This window comes from Neoarius graeffei, chromosome 17 (genome assembly GCF_027579695.1).
Source record: "Neoarius graeffei isolate fNeoGra1 chromosome 17, fNeoGra1.pri, whole genome shotgun sequence".
Taxonomy (NCBI): domain Eukaryota; kingdom Metazoa; phylum Chordata; class Actinopteri; order Siluriformes; family Ariidae; genus Neoarius; species Neoarius graeffei.
In genome coordinates, this window is record NC_083585.1 from 27714401 (window position 1) to 27728559 (window position 14159).

The following is a 14159-nucleotide window of genomic DNA, read 5'->3' on the forward strand; positions in this document are numbered from 1 at the left end:
AAACTGAAACATGGGTTCTAGGTCTGGCCATGAGTGTGTGCATTCTCAGAAGAACCGCCTCCTTCCATTCTGCCATCAACTGATCGTGTTAAATAACGCTGCTGAGAAATCATTGAACTTGATTTTATACAGTCTATGGATGTGATGTGACCCTAGTGATTACTGAAAAAAACCAATAATGTTTTCGAAAAGAAAAGAAAAAATCATCCACTTTCAAAGCTGCTTCATGGTAACGAGTAACGAGGACCTTGATAGAAATGTAGTGGAGTGAAAAGTGTGATATTTGTCTTTCAAATGTAGTGAAGTTAAAGTCATAAGTTTTAATCCTTTCAGAAAACTGAAACATGGGTTCAAGGTCTGGTCATGAGTGTGTGCATTCCCCAGAAGAACCGGCTCCTTCCATTCTGCCATCAACTGATCGTGTTCAAATAACGCTGCTGAGAAATCATTGAACTTGATTTTATACAGTCTATGGATGTGATGCGACCCTAGTGATTACTGATCGGCTGTCTCAGGGTCACCTGAAAAAAAAATGGTTTTTGAAAAGAAAAGAAAAAATCATCCACTTTCAAAGCTGCTTCATAGTAAGGAGTAACGAGGACCTTGATAGAAATGTAGTGGAGTGAAAAGTGTGATATTTGTCTTTCAAATATAGTGAAGTTAAAGTCATAAGTTTAAAAAAAAATACTCAAGTAAAGTACAGATACTCAAAGTGTACTTAAGTACAGTACTCAAATAAATGTACTTCGTTACCGTCCACCTCTGGTGTAGTGGTTAGCACTGTTGCCTCACGGCAAGAAAGTTTTGGGTTTGAGCCCAGTAGCTGACGAGGGCCTTTCTGTGTGGAGTTTGCATGTTCTCCCCATGTCTGTGTGGGTTTCCTTCAGGTGCTCTGGTTTCCCCCACAGTCCAAAGACATGCAGGTTAGGCTAATTGGTAGCTCTAAATTGACTGTGAGGGTGAATGGTTGTGCGTCCCTGTGTGTCAGCCCTGTGATGATCTGGCGACTTGTCCAGGGTGTACCCCGTCTCTCGCCCACAGTCAGCTGGGATAGGCTCCAGCTTGCCTGTGACCCTGCACAGGATAAGTGGTTACGGATAATGGGTGGATGGAAAAATCCAATTAAATGCTCATTTCTAGATTTGTTCAAGAAGTGAAAGACATTTTTGTGAATTTTCCCATCCTACAACATACTAATAACCCTTTTGCAGAGACACACTCTGAGACAGTGAGCCCCTGGGAAAGGAAGCACAAAAGGCTGCCACATTGAATGGCATCAATAACAACTAGAAGGGCACTCGGTAGAGCTCATACCTCTGCCATGCCATATATTCAGATTTGCATCAAAATCTAATCAATTGCTCCTTGGCCCATGGCCCACCTTTCCTCAAAAATTTCATCAAAATCCATTCACTACTTTTTGAGTTACGTTGGGAACAACAAAAAATCCTGGATCCACATACATATCTGGATTCACATCAAAATCTAATAAATTGTTCCTTGGCCCATGACCCACCTTTCCTCCAAATTTCATCAAAATCTGTTTACTACTTTCTGAGTTACGTTGGGAACAATCAAACAAATGGAGGCGAAAACATAACCTCCTCCAACAAAGTTGGCAGAGATACTAACAGAGAATTCGGCTCCCAAAAGTCCTACAGAAAATTTAAGGCTGTTGCAAGGCAGCAATGTGTCTAATCTACAGTCAGTGTTTAAGACAAACGTTCTGTTAAATGGCATCAATATGCTAATAACCCTTACAATTGTAATAACTGATTTTTTTTAGGCAGATGATTCATTGCCCTGCAACTTCTCATATCAAACACTCCTGGAATTAACCATTTTGAGAACATTAATTGGGAAATGATTTGGACTTAGAATAAAAAATACAGTATTTTGTCAACAATAAAGTTAGTGAAGTATATTTTAAACTTATGCATTTAATTTATCCAACAAACCATTTTCTAAAAATATATAGATGTATAGTCTTTCTGAATCCTGTGTCTTTTGGATTACTGGAACAGATTCAATTCTATATTTATTTCATTTATTTCATGAGTGCATTTTATGTTCAATTCTTTTTGACCGATGTTGAACATCTATCTGATATGTGGGACAAAGATTAATTTACAGAAAAGATCTCATCTCTCATCTCATTATCTCTAGCCGCTTTATCCTTCTACAGGGTCGCAGGCAAGCTGGAGCCTATCCCAGCTGACTACGGGCGAAAGGCGGGGTACACCCTGGACAAGTCGCCAGGTCATCACAGGGCTGACACAAAGACACAGACAACCATTCACGCTCACATTCACACCTACGGTCAATTTAGAGTCACCAGTTAACCTAACCTGCATGTCTTTGGACTGTGGGGGAAACCGGAGCACCTGGAGGAAACCCACGCGGACATGGGGAGAACATGCAAACTCCACACAGAAAGGCCCTCGCCAGCCCCGGGGCTCGAACCCAGGACCTTCTTGCTGTGAGGCGACAGCGCTAACCACTACACCACCGTGCCGCCCTACAGAAAAGATGTTATATTTTATTATGGGAAAAATGACATGGACAGAAGTCATGCTTTTATTTTAAATCTTCTTATTTTACATGCCAAGTTTTATATCCATAAATGCAAATGATCTGAAAGGAAACCCAGTATTCATCAGTTCAAGTGAAACTTTACTTTGAAACACGACAAAGATGAACAAATCAGAAAGCCATCAGGAATATGATTATTTACAGTGCTTAAAACTGCTTTTTAATTTAAATATGCACCCCTTTTCGCCCGTAGTCAGCTGAGATAGGCTCCAGCTTGCCTGCGACCCTGTAGAACAGGATAAAGCGGCTACAGATAATGAGATGAAATGAGATATGCACCCCTTTTCCTGATCTTTCCTGTTATTAATTGTATTCCCAAGGTTTTGGTATTTTTTTGTATGAAAAAAAAAACAAACCCAGATTGGGCAGCGATAAATGGATCAAGTTTTTGACTTTTAATACTTTTTTGTTGGGGGGAAAAAAGTTTATTTTTAGCAGTATGTTATAGCTTGGAGAATATAAAAGCATGAAAAACAACAACAACAACAAAAAAGTAATAAATACTCAAATAAGAGTAAGTTTACTCAGAGTCTCTGGCTTTGGGGCCCCCTGCCTCCTTGGGCCCCTGAACCTGTTCCTAGTAGACCTATTCCGTAATCCATACTTGCCCCTTCAGTGTGATCTCTCCTTGTGCCCAGTGATGCTACAAGACCTTCTCTTTGTGTGTGGAAACAAATGTGTACCATTTAATTGTGCCCATTGTAGGCACTTTCGGTGGTGGACAGAGGACAGCATGGGCACTCTGACCAGTCTGTGGCTATGCAGTCCCGTACAAACCAAGCTGCGATGCACTGTGTATTCTGACATCTTTCTGTCACAGCCAGAATGAACTTTTTCAGCAATTTGTGCTACAGTAGCTCTTCTGTGGGATTGGACCAGATGGCCTATCCTTCACTCTCCATGCTCATCAGTGAGACTTCGACCCCCATGACTCTGTCGCCAGTTCACCGGTTGTCCTTCCCTGGACCACTTTTGGTCGGTCCTAACCACTGAATACCGGGAACACCCCACAAGATGTACTATTTTGGAGATGCTCAGACCCAGTCATCCATCCATCACAATGTGGCCCGTCAGAGTTGCTCAGATCCTTACGCTTGCCCATTTTTCCTGCTTCCAACACATCAACTTCAAGAACGGACTGTTCTCTTGCTGCCTAATATATGATATCCCACCCCTTAACAGGTGCCGCTGTAATGATATAATCAATATTATTCACTTCACCTCTCAGTGGTCATAATGTTATGGCTGATCGGTGTATGTAATAATAATAATAATGTGATTTGAAACAGGTGATGTCAACAGTTGATTGCAATCATGCTTTGGTACAAAATCAGTATCCAGGAAAGACCTGAGGAGCAAAGATGGGCAGAGAGTCTCCAGTTTGTCAACAAATGCATGAGAAAATGAATGAAATGTTTGAAAACAATGTTCCTCAGAGAAAGATAGGACAAGATTTGGATATTTCACCATCTATGGTGCATAATCATTCAAGGAATCTGGAGGAATATCCATCCATTATCTGTAGCCGCTTATCCTGTACAGGGTCAGGGGCAAGCTGGAGCCTATCCCAGCTGACTACGGGCGAAAGGCGGGGTACACCCTGGACAAGTCGCCAGGTCATCACAGGGCTGACACATAGACACAGACAACCATTCACACTCACATTCACACCTACGCTCAATTTAGAGTCACCAGTTAACCTAACCTGCATGTCTTTGGACTGTGGGGGAAACCGGAGCACCCGGAGGAAACCCACGCGGACACGGGGAGAACATGCAAACTCCACACAGAAAGGCCCTTGCCGGCCACGGGGCTCGAACCCAGAACTTTCTTGCCGTGAGGCAACAGTGCTAACCACTACACCAGAGGTGGACAGTAACGAAGTACATGTACTTGAGTACTGTACTTAAGTACACTTTTTGAGTATCTGTAGAGACACACAACCATTCATACCTACAGTCAATTTAGAGCCACCAGTTAGCCTAACCGGCGGCACGGTGGTGTAGTGGTTAGCGCTGTCGCCTCACAGCAAGAAGGTCCGGGTTCGAGCCCCGTGGCCGGTGAGGGCCTTTCTGTGCGGAGTTTGCATGTTCTCCCCGTGTCCAAAGACATGCAGGTTAGGTTAAGTGGTGACTCTAAATTGAGCGTAGGTGTGAATGTGAGTGTGAATGGTTGTCTATGTGTCAGCCCTGTGATGACCTGGCGACTTGTCCAGGGTGTACCCCGCCTTTCGCCCGTAGTCAGCTGGGATAGGCTCCAGCTTGCCTGCGACCCTGTAGAACAGGATAAAGCGGCTACAGATAATGAGATGAGATGAGTTGAGTTAGCCTAACCTGCATGTCTTTGGACTGTGGGAGGAAACCCATGTGGACACGGGGAGAACATGCAAACTCCATACGTCATCGGCCACTGGACTCGAACCCAGAACCTTCTTGCTGTGAGGCGACAGTGCTAACCACTACACCACCGTACAATATTCCTCTGGAGGAATACTGGTGCGTAAAGGGCAAGGGCTCAAGCCTAATCTGAGCACCAGTGATCTCTGCATCAAGAAATGCTCATCACCGGACAGACCTCTTCCGGGGGGGGGGGGTGACAGTGCTCTGAACCGCCCCGCCTGTCTCCAAGGCAACCGTGACACAGTGGAATGGAGGCGGAGTCACGCGCACCGACTGGACTCGGTTCCTGAGGCGCAGAACCCGGCGCGCTCGCGAGGACAGCAAGTGACTCGGGGCTTTTCCGGTGAGATAAAACCGGAAGTTGTGTTATTGAGTGGAACACGCACTTTGACCCCATACTGGGCTTTTCTCTCCCTTGTCCATGCTGTTGTGTTATTGGTTAGCATGTTAGCCTTGCTGCTGTCGGTTAGCCGCAGAGCTACGTGTCGGTGAGCCGGTACACGGTTCGGCCCGAGAGAGAGAGAGAGAGCGGTTCCTTCAGTGTCTAAATGTTGTGGTAGGGTTTAAACAGCAGAAGCAGGAGCTGGACTCCTGTGGTGTCTTTATATCGACAGATACCGGTTTATTTTGCTCTGGCTGCTGCTTGTTTTGTTGTCAGTGCGCGGTTCCTGCTAAAGGAATTCTGGTTCTGATTCTCCAGACAATAGTGGACCGTGGTGGTGTTTAGGGTATATTATCCTTTTAGTTGTGTTTAGCTTCATTGTTCCAGACTAACTGACGCGTCACTGAGCTCAAACCCATATGGTGGTGTGATTCAACCCAAACAGGTTCTGGTTCCTGGTCATGGCTCAAGATCCACTAGCAGACGCTGGACTTCACTTCGATGAACTCAACAAGTTACGAGTCCTCGATCCAGATGTCTCCCAGAAAACCACCGAGCTCAAAGAGGAATGCCAAGACTTTGTTGACAGTAAGTTTATCACTTCTTCTACAGGAAGTTAGAAGGTCCGGGTTCGAGCCCAGCAGCCGGCGAGGGCCTTTCTGTGCGGAGTTTGCATGTTCTCCCCGTGTCCGCGTGGGTTTCCTTCCACAGTCCAAAGACATGCAGGTTAGATTAGATTAGATTTTACTTTATTGATCCCGGGTTCCCTCAGGGAAATTAAGATTCCAGCAGCATCATTACAGGATAAACAGAGAACAGAAAATAGAGAAAAAAAACTTATAGATAAATTATTTACATATACAAATATAAAAAGGGTGGCACGGTGGTGTAGTGGTTAGCGCTGTCGCCTCACAGCAAGAAGGTCCTGGGTTCGAGCCCCGTGGCCGGCGAGGGCCCTCCTGTGTGGAGTTTGCATGTTCTCCCCGTGTCCGCGTGGGTTTCCTCCGGGTGCTCCGGTTTCCCCCACAGTCCAAAGACATGCAGGTTAGGTTAACTGGTGACTCTAAATTGACCGTAGGTGTGAATGTGAGTGTGAATGGTTGTCTGTGTGTCAGCCCTGTGATGACCTGGCGACTTGTCCAGGGTGTACCCCGCCTTTCACCCGTAGTCAGCTGGGATAGGCTCCAGCTTGCCTGCGACCCTGTAGAACAGGATAAAGCGGCTACAGATAATGAGATGAGACATAAAAAGAATAAGATATGGGGAAGGGGCCAGCAGCATAGACATATAAACATAGATGCCGCATTGAGCTGGTGGCCCCGTTGCTGGGATACAGCAGAGTGTCCGTCGTATTTGATGTGGCAAATCTTCCCCGTAAACCAATGCAAGTAAATGGACTGAACTTCATAAAGCCCCTTTCTACAATAATATTTAACTCGATGCCTTTTATTCACCCATTAAGACACACACGTATATATTTGGGAAACAAACAGGCATCAAAACAACATAACTTTTAATGTGATGGTTATAAATAGTGTGTGAAATACCCTGTACACTGCAAACTAGCGACAGATACGGGATAGATAGCTCAGGTAAGCTAATCAGTCAGCATACTGTAGCAAGCTACCAAAACCTGAGGCCAAAATAACCAACCTACAAGACTGAATATGATAAATGATGGAAATAGTGGAAAAACTGGAAATAGTGAATGAAAATAAAAATGTACTGTTTTATTTATTGAGTCACCACACAGACCTACTCTCGCTGAATAAAGTGAGCTGAATGAGCGCCAAACTGAGTTCGGCCAGGTTCTAACGTCATGCCAAAACAAAATACATCACTGATTCCTTCACATTCAGAAAGGTTAAAAACATTCATCATACGTTTAAAAACGTTCATCATAGTGTGGCACTGTATTCTCTAATTCTCACCGCTTATAACTGTACACCTACCCGGTGGAGATGAGCTGGGAAACTGAAGACTGAAGGAACAGCTCCCTCTCTGATCCTGACTGTCTGACCTGTTCTGTCAAAATCCTCCGTTCTGAAGTGTTCACTGCAGAGCATGGATGACGGAGTAGCAGAAAACCCTTCCCGTTGCACAGCTGTCTCCTGCTGCTTTTTCGTGTCTTTATTTTTAGGAAACCTACATAGTATGTGAAAAGTTAGCTAAGCAACTAACAACAATCAGCGTAGTTACGAAGGAAATACTTCGTTGTTTGGAGACAGGTTTCACCGAGCGGCTATTATGCGCGAGACTTCATATTAGCCACAAAGTAAGAAAAATCTGTTTGTAAAATTACGTTATAATGACCAAATACAATTAAAAGTATTTTTCCAGTCTCACCTGTGAAAGGTAATCCCATGTGATCTCGTTTGGACGGTAAACCTGTTGGTACAGTTAAACGCAGCACATGAATGAGGCATCTTTATTCTCGGCTACTGTCTAGACGATATACCAGAGACGGTTGAAGAATCTCCACTTTGCCACATCCAATATGGCGGCGAGGATGACGTATGATTCTACGCAGAACGCGGCGTCTATGTTTATATGTCTATGGCCAGCAGGACAGATATTGCACATCATCCAGTATTGCTTATTGTTAGGCTAGGCTACAGCTCCTTCCCGTCCTCTGTCCTCCTGTTACCCCTCCTCCCCCCCAGAGACGAGTTGTACAGTCTGATGGCATGAGGGACAAAGGAGTTTAAGTCTGTTCGTCCTGCACAGGTTAGGATAATTGGTGGCTCTAAACCGACCGTGAGTGTGAATGGTTTTGTGTGTCAGCCCTGCGATGAGCTGGTGACTTTTCCAGGGTGTACTGTACCCTGCCTCTCGCCCATGGTCAGCTGGGATCAGCTCCAGCTTGCCCCCCCCCCATGGCATAAGCAGTTACAGACAAAACAACTACTACAGGAAGTTTTCAAAATATTTTTAAGTTAATAATATTTATAGGGTTGCACTGATTGCACTTTTTCCATTTTTGATATGATCCCCGCAGAGGTGTTTCTGGCTTTTGGAAAGACCAGGGCCCAAGTCAATTTTTCCTAGGTTTTTTTTTTAAAGGGAGGTTATATCTAACTTTACAAGAAATAGTATTACCCTAATACACTCAAAGGTTATGACAAGTTTATTACTGATTTTTACACCGCTCTTTTTAAATTTATATACAACTCAAATTCCAAAAAAGTTGGGACGCTGTGTAAACCGTAAATAAAAACAGAACGCAATAACTTGCAAATCATGGAAACCCTGTATTTCACTGGAAGTAGTACAACGACAGCATGTCAAATGTTGAAACTGAGAAATTTTCTTTTCTTTTTTTAAATATATGCTCATTTTGAATTTGATGTCAGCAATTCATTTCAAAAAAAGTTGGGACGGGGCAACAAAAGACTAAAAATGATGTGGAATGCTAAAAAAAAAAATCCTAATTTGGTTAATTGGCAGCAGGTCAGTAACATGACTGCGTATTAAAAGAGCATAGCGTTGCACTGATCGCACATTTTCCATTTTCAGTATGATACTGAAGCGGTGTGTATCAGCCCATACTTGGTATCGATCCAGTCAGTAACACACACATTAGAAGTGTGATGAAAAGTTCACATGTGTAATGTTTGCCGTGTCAGTCGGCTTCACAGGCATTCATTCATTCGTTCATGCTGCCTCTTTGCGGGTCGCAAGTGGGCTGGAGCAAATCCCAGCTGACACTAAGTGAGAGGCGGGCTTCACCCTGGACAGGTCACCAGTCTATCACAGGGTGAACACAGAGAGACAGGCAGCCGTTCACACACACTCACACCTTTGGGCAGTTTAGAGTAGCCATTGACCGACTCTGCATGTCTTTGGACTATGGGAGGGGGAAAAAAAAAATCAATCACAGGGATGAGGAGAACATGCAAACTGCACACAGAAAGGACCCCAGAACCTGTTTGCTGTGAGGCAACAGAGGAAACCAGTGTACCACCATGCCAGTTTTGAGTTTTGTGTGTCCACATGAGTTTTCTCTCTTTTCACTTTCTCCGCCTCCCAAAAACATGCCATTGTGTGACCTGGCAGTAATAAATTGCCTGTGTGTGTGGGCAGAAGGTGCAGTGATGGACTGGCGTTCTCTCAGGGTGTGTTCCTGCCTCATGCCCAGTGTTCTGGAGATAAATGAATGGAGGTTCTAGGAGTGTAGAAGCGTACACTTGTTGACAGAATGGTTTATTTACCCATTAACGGTCCTCACTGTGATTTAACAACATACTTCATTGTTTTTTGATAACAGAAGTTGGGCAGTTTCAGAAGACAGTAGGTGGACTCGTTGAAATGGTGGATGAACTGGCCAAGGAAGCAGAAAAAGAAAAAATGAAGGTACGTATATTAATTTAAAATTCTGAAATTGACCATGAATTGTATGAACTTGACATCATGTATTTTTTTTTTTAACAGGCAATAGGTGCTAGAAATCTGCTGAAATCAGTTGTGAAACAACGAGAGGCTCAGCAGCAACAGCTCCAGGCTCTAATTGCAGAGAAGAGGATACAGCTGGAAAGGTTTCCTCATGGGCATTGTGACCTTTTGTTGTTTGTCACCAGATGTAGTAGCCAGATGTAGCTGACTGTGGCTGCGTGCACACAAACCTTCCCTCCAAGTTCTCTGTTCTGCTTTTTTCCAGGTACAGAATTGAATACGAAGCTCTTTCCAAAGTCGAAGCGGAGCAGAATGAGTTCATTGACCAGTTTATGCTGCAGAAATGATCATCTTTTCTTCAGCATTTTGTCAAGAGGACAGAAAGTATGATGCTATGCGTCTCTGAAAATGACTTCACCAATAAGAAGTGGGATTCTCACTTGGTCATTTGTTTCAGTCCGTGGATTCAACAACCTCAGCATATGACCCAGTTCCTGGGGTTACAAATGTAACACATCTGTTCCACAATAAGGCATTCAATAAGTATTTAGATATAAAACAAAATATTTATACTATTTATATAGAATTGTTCTGTAAATCTTATTTTAATACTTTTTGCTACCAGGTAAAATACAGTACCTGCATGTTACTGTAAATAATTACAAAATCAGGACGAGTGATTATCTGTACATTTTGTATTCTTTTTGTGACTTGAACACTTTTGATTTTATCGTATCTTTAATTTCTTGACACTCTTGGTTTTTCATGGGACCACAAGAGGAAGTGCATTTAAAGTTCAGGAAATTTCAATCACCAAACAGTGCATTTATTTACTTTGTTTACAGTACATTATTAAAATCCTGACGCAGCACCTGCCGTCAGTCATGCTTGCTTTGACAGACGTCATGTATATTTGAATAAAACTATTTTGCTCATGCAGGTCTACATCTGTTGTAAATCATACAGCTTTGTGATGAACAGCAGTGATGGCCACTGATTCATTCCTTGATCTACAATATATCATTCTGGTCAAATATTATTTGTTTTAATCTTCAAAACATAGCTCGCTTCTGTGGAACGTTAGAGTTTTCGACCAAATCAGGAAAAGACGAGAAATGTAATGAAATCCAGAGATTTTTATTTCAGCTTCTTGGTTTTAGCACTTGGAGAGTCAGAATTATATGTGGAGCTGAAGAGCATAGTGAGGAGCAGTATGATGGGAATGAGAAGGTATGGAGCATAAACACACACTAGTGTCCATCGCTCCTTAGATGTTTGCGGACCAGGAAGAGGTGCGGCTGGGAAGTTATGGAGGAAGATGTGACCTAGAATGGGGATTAAAGTGGTGGCCACATGCACGGAGTAGATGATTGCTGGAGTCCTGATCCATCTGCAGTTACCTGTGAAGAATGTAGTGTTTAACCTTGTTGACTTTACAGATTAGAGTGCATGATATTAATTCATATACTGCACTGCTAGAAATCAAGTTTGTATCATGATATCTAGCTGAAGATCAGCTTGGTTGATGATTGACTGACCTTTTAGAAAGGCATAAGCTGCAATGGGAAAGAAAGGCAACTGAACAACGGCTTCACAAAATATAAAGGATTTAAACCAGACAGGTGGCTCCAGCACCATGGGATCTCTGAATTCAGCTGCATACCAGTGTAGGATGTTTTTAAGCTGCAATGGAAATTATTTACTTGTTTATCTATTTACAGACTGAAAAACCTGGATGATAAACAGCATGTGACACTTCAGTCCACACTTACTGCTGGAGGATACACTTGTTCTGGTAGTAGTGCCTGGAGATCAATGAAGAGAGTGACAGGGATGTGTGACACAAAATACAAAAAAAATACAATTTCTAAAATACGAAGAAGCATTTTTTCCCTTTTTATAAAGGGTGATAGAAACATAAGGCACGAAAAAGAAAAGCAAAATCCTCCTCAGACTGAACAGGAAGCAAGGCTTTAAAAATCAGTGGGGAAAAGCATCATGGCAACATCATCTCACGCGTCAGGATATTCCCTCTTCTTATTGGCTGTTCACCTGGGTTGATCCGTGAAGAGGCGGGGTTATGCCTGAATGTTGGGTGACGTCAGAGGTCAAAGTTTTAAAGGGCCAAGTTCATTCTTCAGGAGATCAATCATCACGGTTTGCTCCTTTCCCTGTGAGCTGTGATCTCAAAGTTGAAGGATAGTGATGGAATGTCTCGCAAAAAAAAACAACAAAACCCCACAGCACATCAGGGTGTTTTCACAGAGCGGAGTTGTTCTTTTTCTTCTTCCAAGCAAACGGCTGTAGGGGCACCAGTGATGACATTACCAGTCCATCATTGGTGTGTCTCGAGCATTTAAAGCTCATAGGCAATGGTTTTAATTTTATGCACATTTGAAACTTTATATGTTAAAAAAAAACTCTGTAATTTTCTTCTGGTCCCAAGAAGTATTGTTAATAAGTAATAATTAAAATAAGTTAGCGCGGATCGCAGCGAATTTCTGTTCGGCTATTTTCGTGACCACTCGGCACGTGACATCATTTAAGCCAAACAAACCGCTTAAGTTGAGTCCACTTCCGTTTACTTACATTGCCGATCGGCTTGAGTGCAGATGTGCGTTTGGGAATTTCCAAAGAAAAACAATGCCTTATTGTTGTGCAATGAACTGTAACAACGGGACCGGTTCAGGAAGAAGTTTTTACCTTTTTCCGAGAGAGGAGAAGAGGCGGAGAGTGTGGATTGTTTTTTCCAAAAAAGGAGAAGAGGCGGAGCGAGTGGGTTGGCTTTTTCTGAAAAAGGAGAAGAGGCGGAGAGAGTGGATTGGCTTTTTCTAAAAAAGGAGAAGAGGCAGAGCGAGAGGATTGGCTTTTTCTAAAAAAGGAGAAGAGGCGGAGCAAGTGGGTTGGCTTTTTCCGAAAAAGGAGAAGAGGCAGCGCAAGTGGGTTAGCTTTTTCCGAAAAAGGAGAAGAGGCGGAGAGAGTGGATTGGCTTTTCCGGAAGAGAAGAGGCGGAGCGAGAGGATTGGCTTTTTCCAAAAAAGAAGAGGTGGAGCAAGTGGGTTGGCTTTTTCTGAAAAAGGAGAAGAGGCGGAGCGAGTGGGTTGTTTTTTTCCGAAAAAGGAGAAGAGGCAGAGCGAGTGGGTTGGCTTTTCCCAAAAGACGAGAAGAGGCAGAGAGAGTGGATTGTGTGTGTGAAAGCCAGAGGGTTGGCTTTTTCCGGAAGAGGAGAAGAGGTGGAGAGAGTGGATTGTGTGCGTCAAACCAGAGGGTTGGCTTTTTCCGAAAAAGGAGAACAGGTGGGGAGAGAGTGGATTGTGCGCGTGAAGCCAGAGGGTTGGCTTTTTCCGAAAAAGGAGAAGAGGCGGAGCAAGTGGGTTGGCTTTTTCCAAAAGAAGAGAAGAGGCGGAGTGAGAGGGTTGGCTTTTTCCGGAAGAGGAGAAGAGGCGGAGAGAGTGGATTGTGCATGTGAAACAAAATCAAGCAGTCAAAGAAGAAACGGAGCAGCAACGCTCAAGCAAAAAGGAGAAGATTGGAGGTAAACATTTTTACTTTTGCTTGCAATTGACAAGTCAAGAATCCTGAGGGATCCTGTACAATCATTGTGGAAATGAGACAAAGGGATATTTCCTCACTTAGAGTCGGCTATAAATAGTATAATCCCGCGGATGGCAGGCTAATGCGGCCTACCGGCGCACTGTCCAGTAATCGTTCCCTATATCCACTAGGGAGAGCGGTTTAATTATTCTTCAAAAGGGCTCTTATTTAGTATTACGACGAAAGTAGGAATTTATCATAACTACCAGGATAAATCGTTTGGGCGCGAGTCTTGTTGAGGGTCACCACGATCAGAGTCGGCCGAGTCGCTGTCCGATTCCGAGGCCGCACGGTCAAACCAGTGAGCCACATTCACCGATTGCTTTGCAACGGCCATAGGTTCATACATGTATGGTTTCACCTCTCGATATTTAATTTGGAGAGTTCCTACTTCAAAATCGCTATCAGACATTTTACACAACCTCTCACGACCAAAGTCCGTACACATGTGCTCGATTCGCAAGTAAACACAGAGCTGCTCCCGGTCTGTTTGGCTTAAATGACGTCATGACGACGGTCCCCTGGCGGTGAAAGTGCGCATAAGCGAGATGTAAACAAACCTTCGGAAATTGGGCAAAACAGAATATTTTAACCGTTTTATTCAAATTTTAGGGTGCAAATTAGACACCAGGAAGATTGAATTCGCTTTTTGGGTCGTTCTTCTAGACAAAGTTGATATTCTACGTTTCACCTCCGACCGTTGCCTATGACCTTTAAACTTGGCAGAGCCCATCCCTCTCTCCAAGCTTGATCAATGGACAATTTAGAGTAGAGTAGCCACTTCACCTAACTGCATGTCT

At 43.6% G+C, this 14159-nt stretch overlaps 2 protein-coding genes across 3 annotated transcripts; one reads left to right on the forward strand and one right to left on the reverse strand.

Annotated features, from left to right (window-relative positions):
* Nucleotides 1–5249: 5249 nt before the first annotated feature.
* LOC132901505 (intraflagellar transport protein 20 homolog) lies at nt 5250–10700 on the forward strand. Of its 2 annotated transcripts, none has more exons than XM_060943946.1 (5): nt 5250–5334; nt 5819–5961; nt 9641–9726; nt 9805–9908; nt 10031–10700. In XM_060943946.1, the coding sequence occupies exons 2-5, from the start codon at nt 5835–5837 to the stop codon at nt 10110–10112; spliced, it is 399 nt and encodes a 132-aa protein (XP_060799929.1). In that variant the 5' UTR covers nt 5250–5334; nt 5819–5834; the 3' UTR covers nt 10113–10700. The 2 variants fall into 2 exon arrangements, with proteins under 2 accessions (XP_060799929.1, XP_060799930.1); XM_060943947.1 differs by lacking the exon at nt 5250–5334 and adding an exon at nt 5365–5719.
* A 181-nt stretch (nt 10701–10881) lies between these two features.
* Nucleotides 10882–14122, reverse strand: tmem97 (transmembrane protein 97). The gene is made up of 3 exons (XM_060943945.1): nt 11538–14122; nt 11304–11448; nt 10882–11165 (listed from the first exon to the last, which is right to left on the reverse strand). The coding sequence occupies exons 1-3, from the start codon at nt 11682–11684 to the stop codon at nt 10903–10905; spliced, it is 555 nt and encodes a 184-aa protein (XP_060799928.1). The 5' UTR covers nt 11685–14122; the 3' UTR covers nt 10882–10902.
* Between the last annotated feature and the right edge of the window lie 37 nt (nt 14123–14159).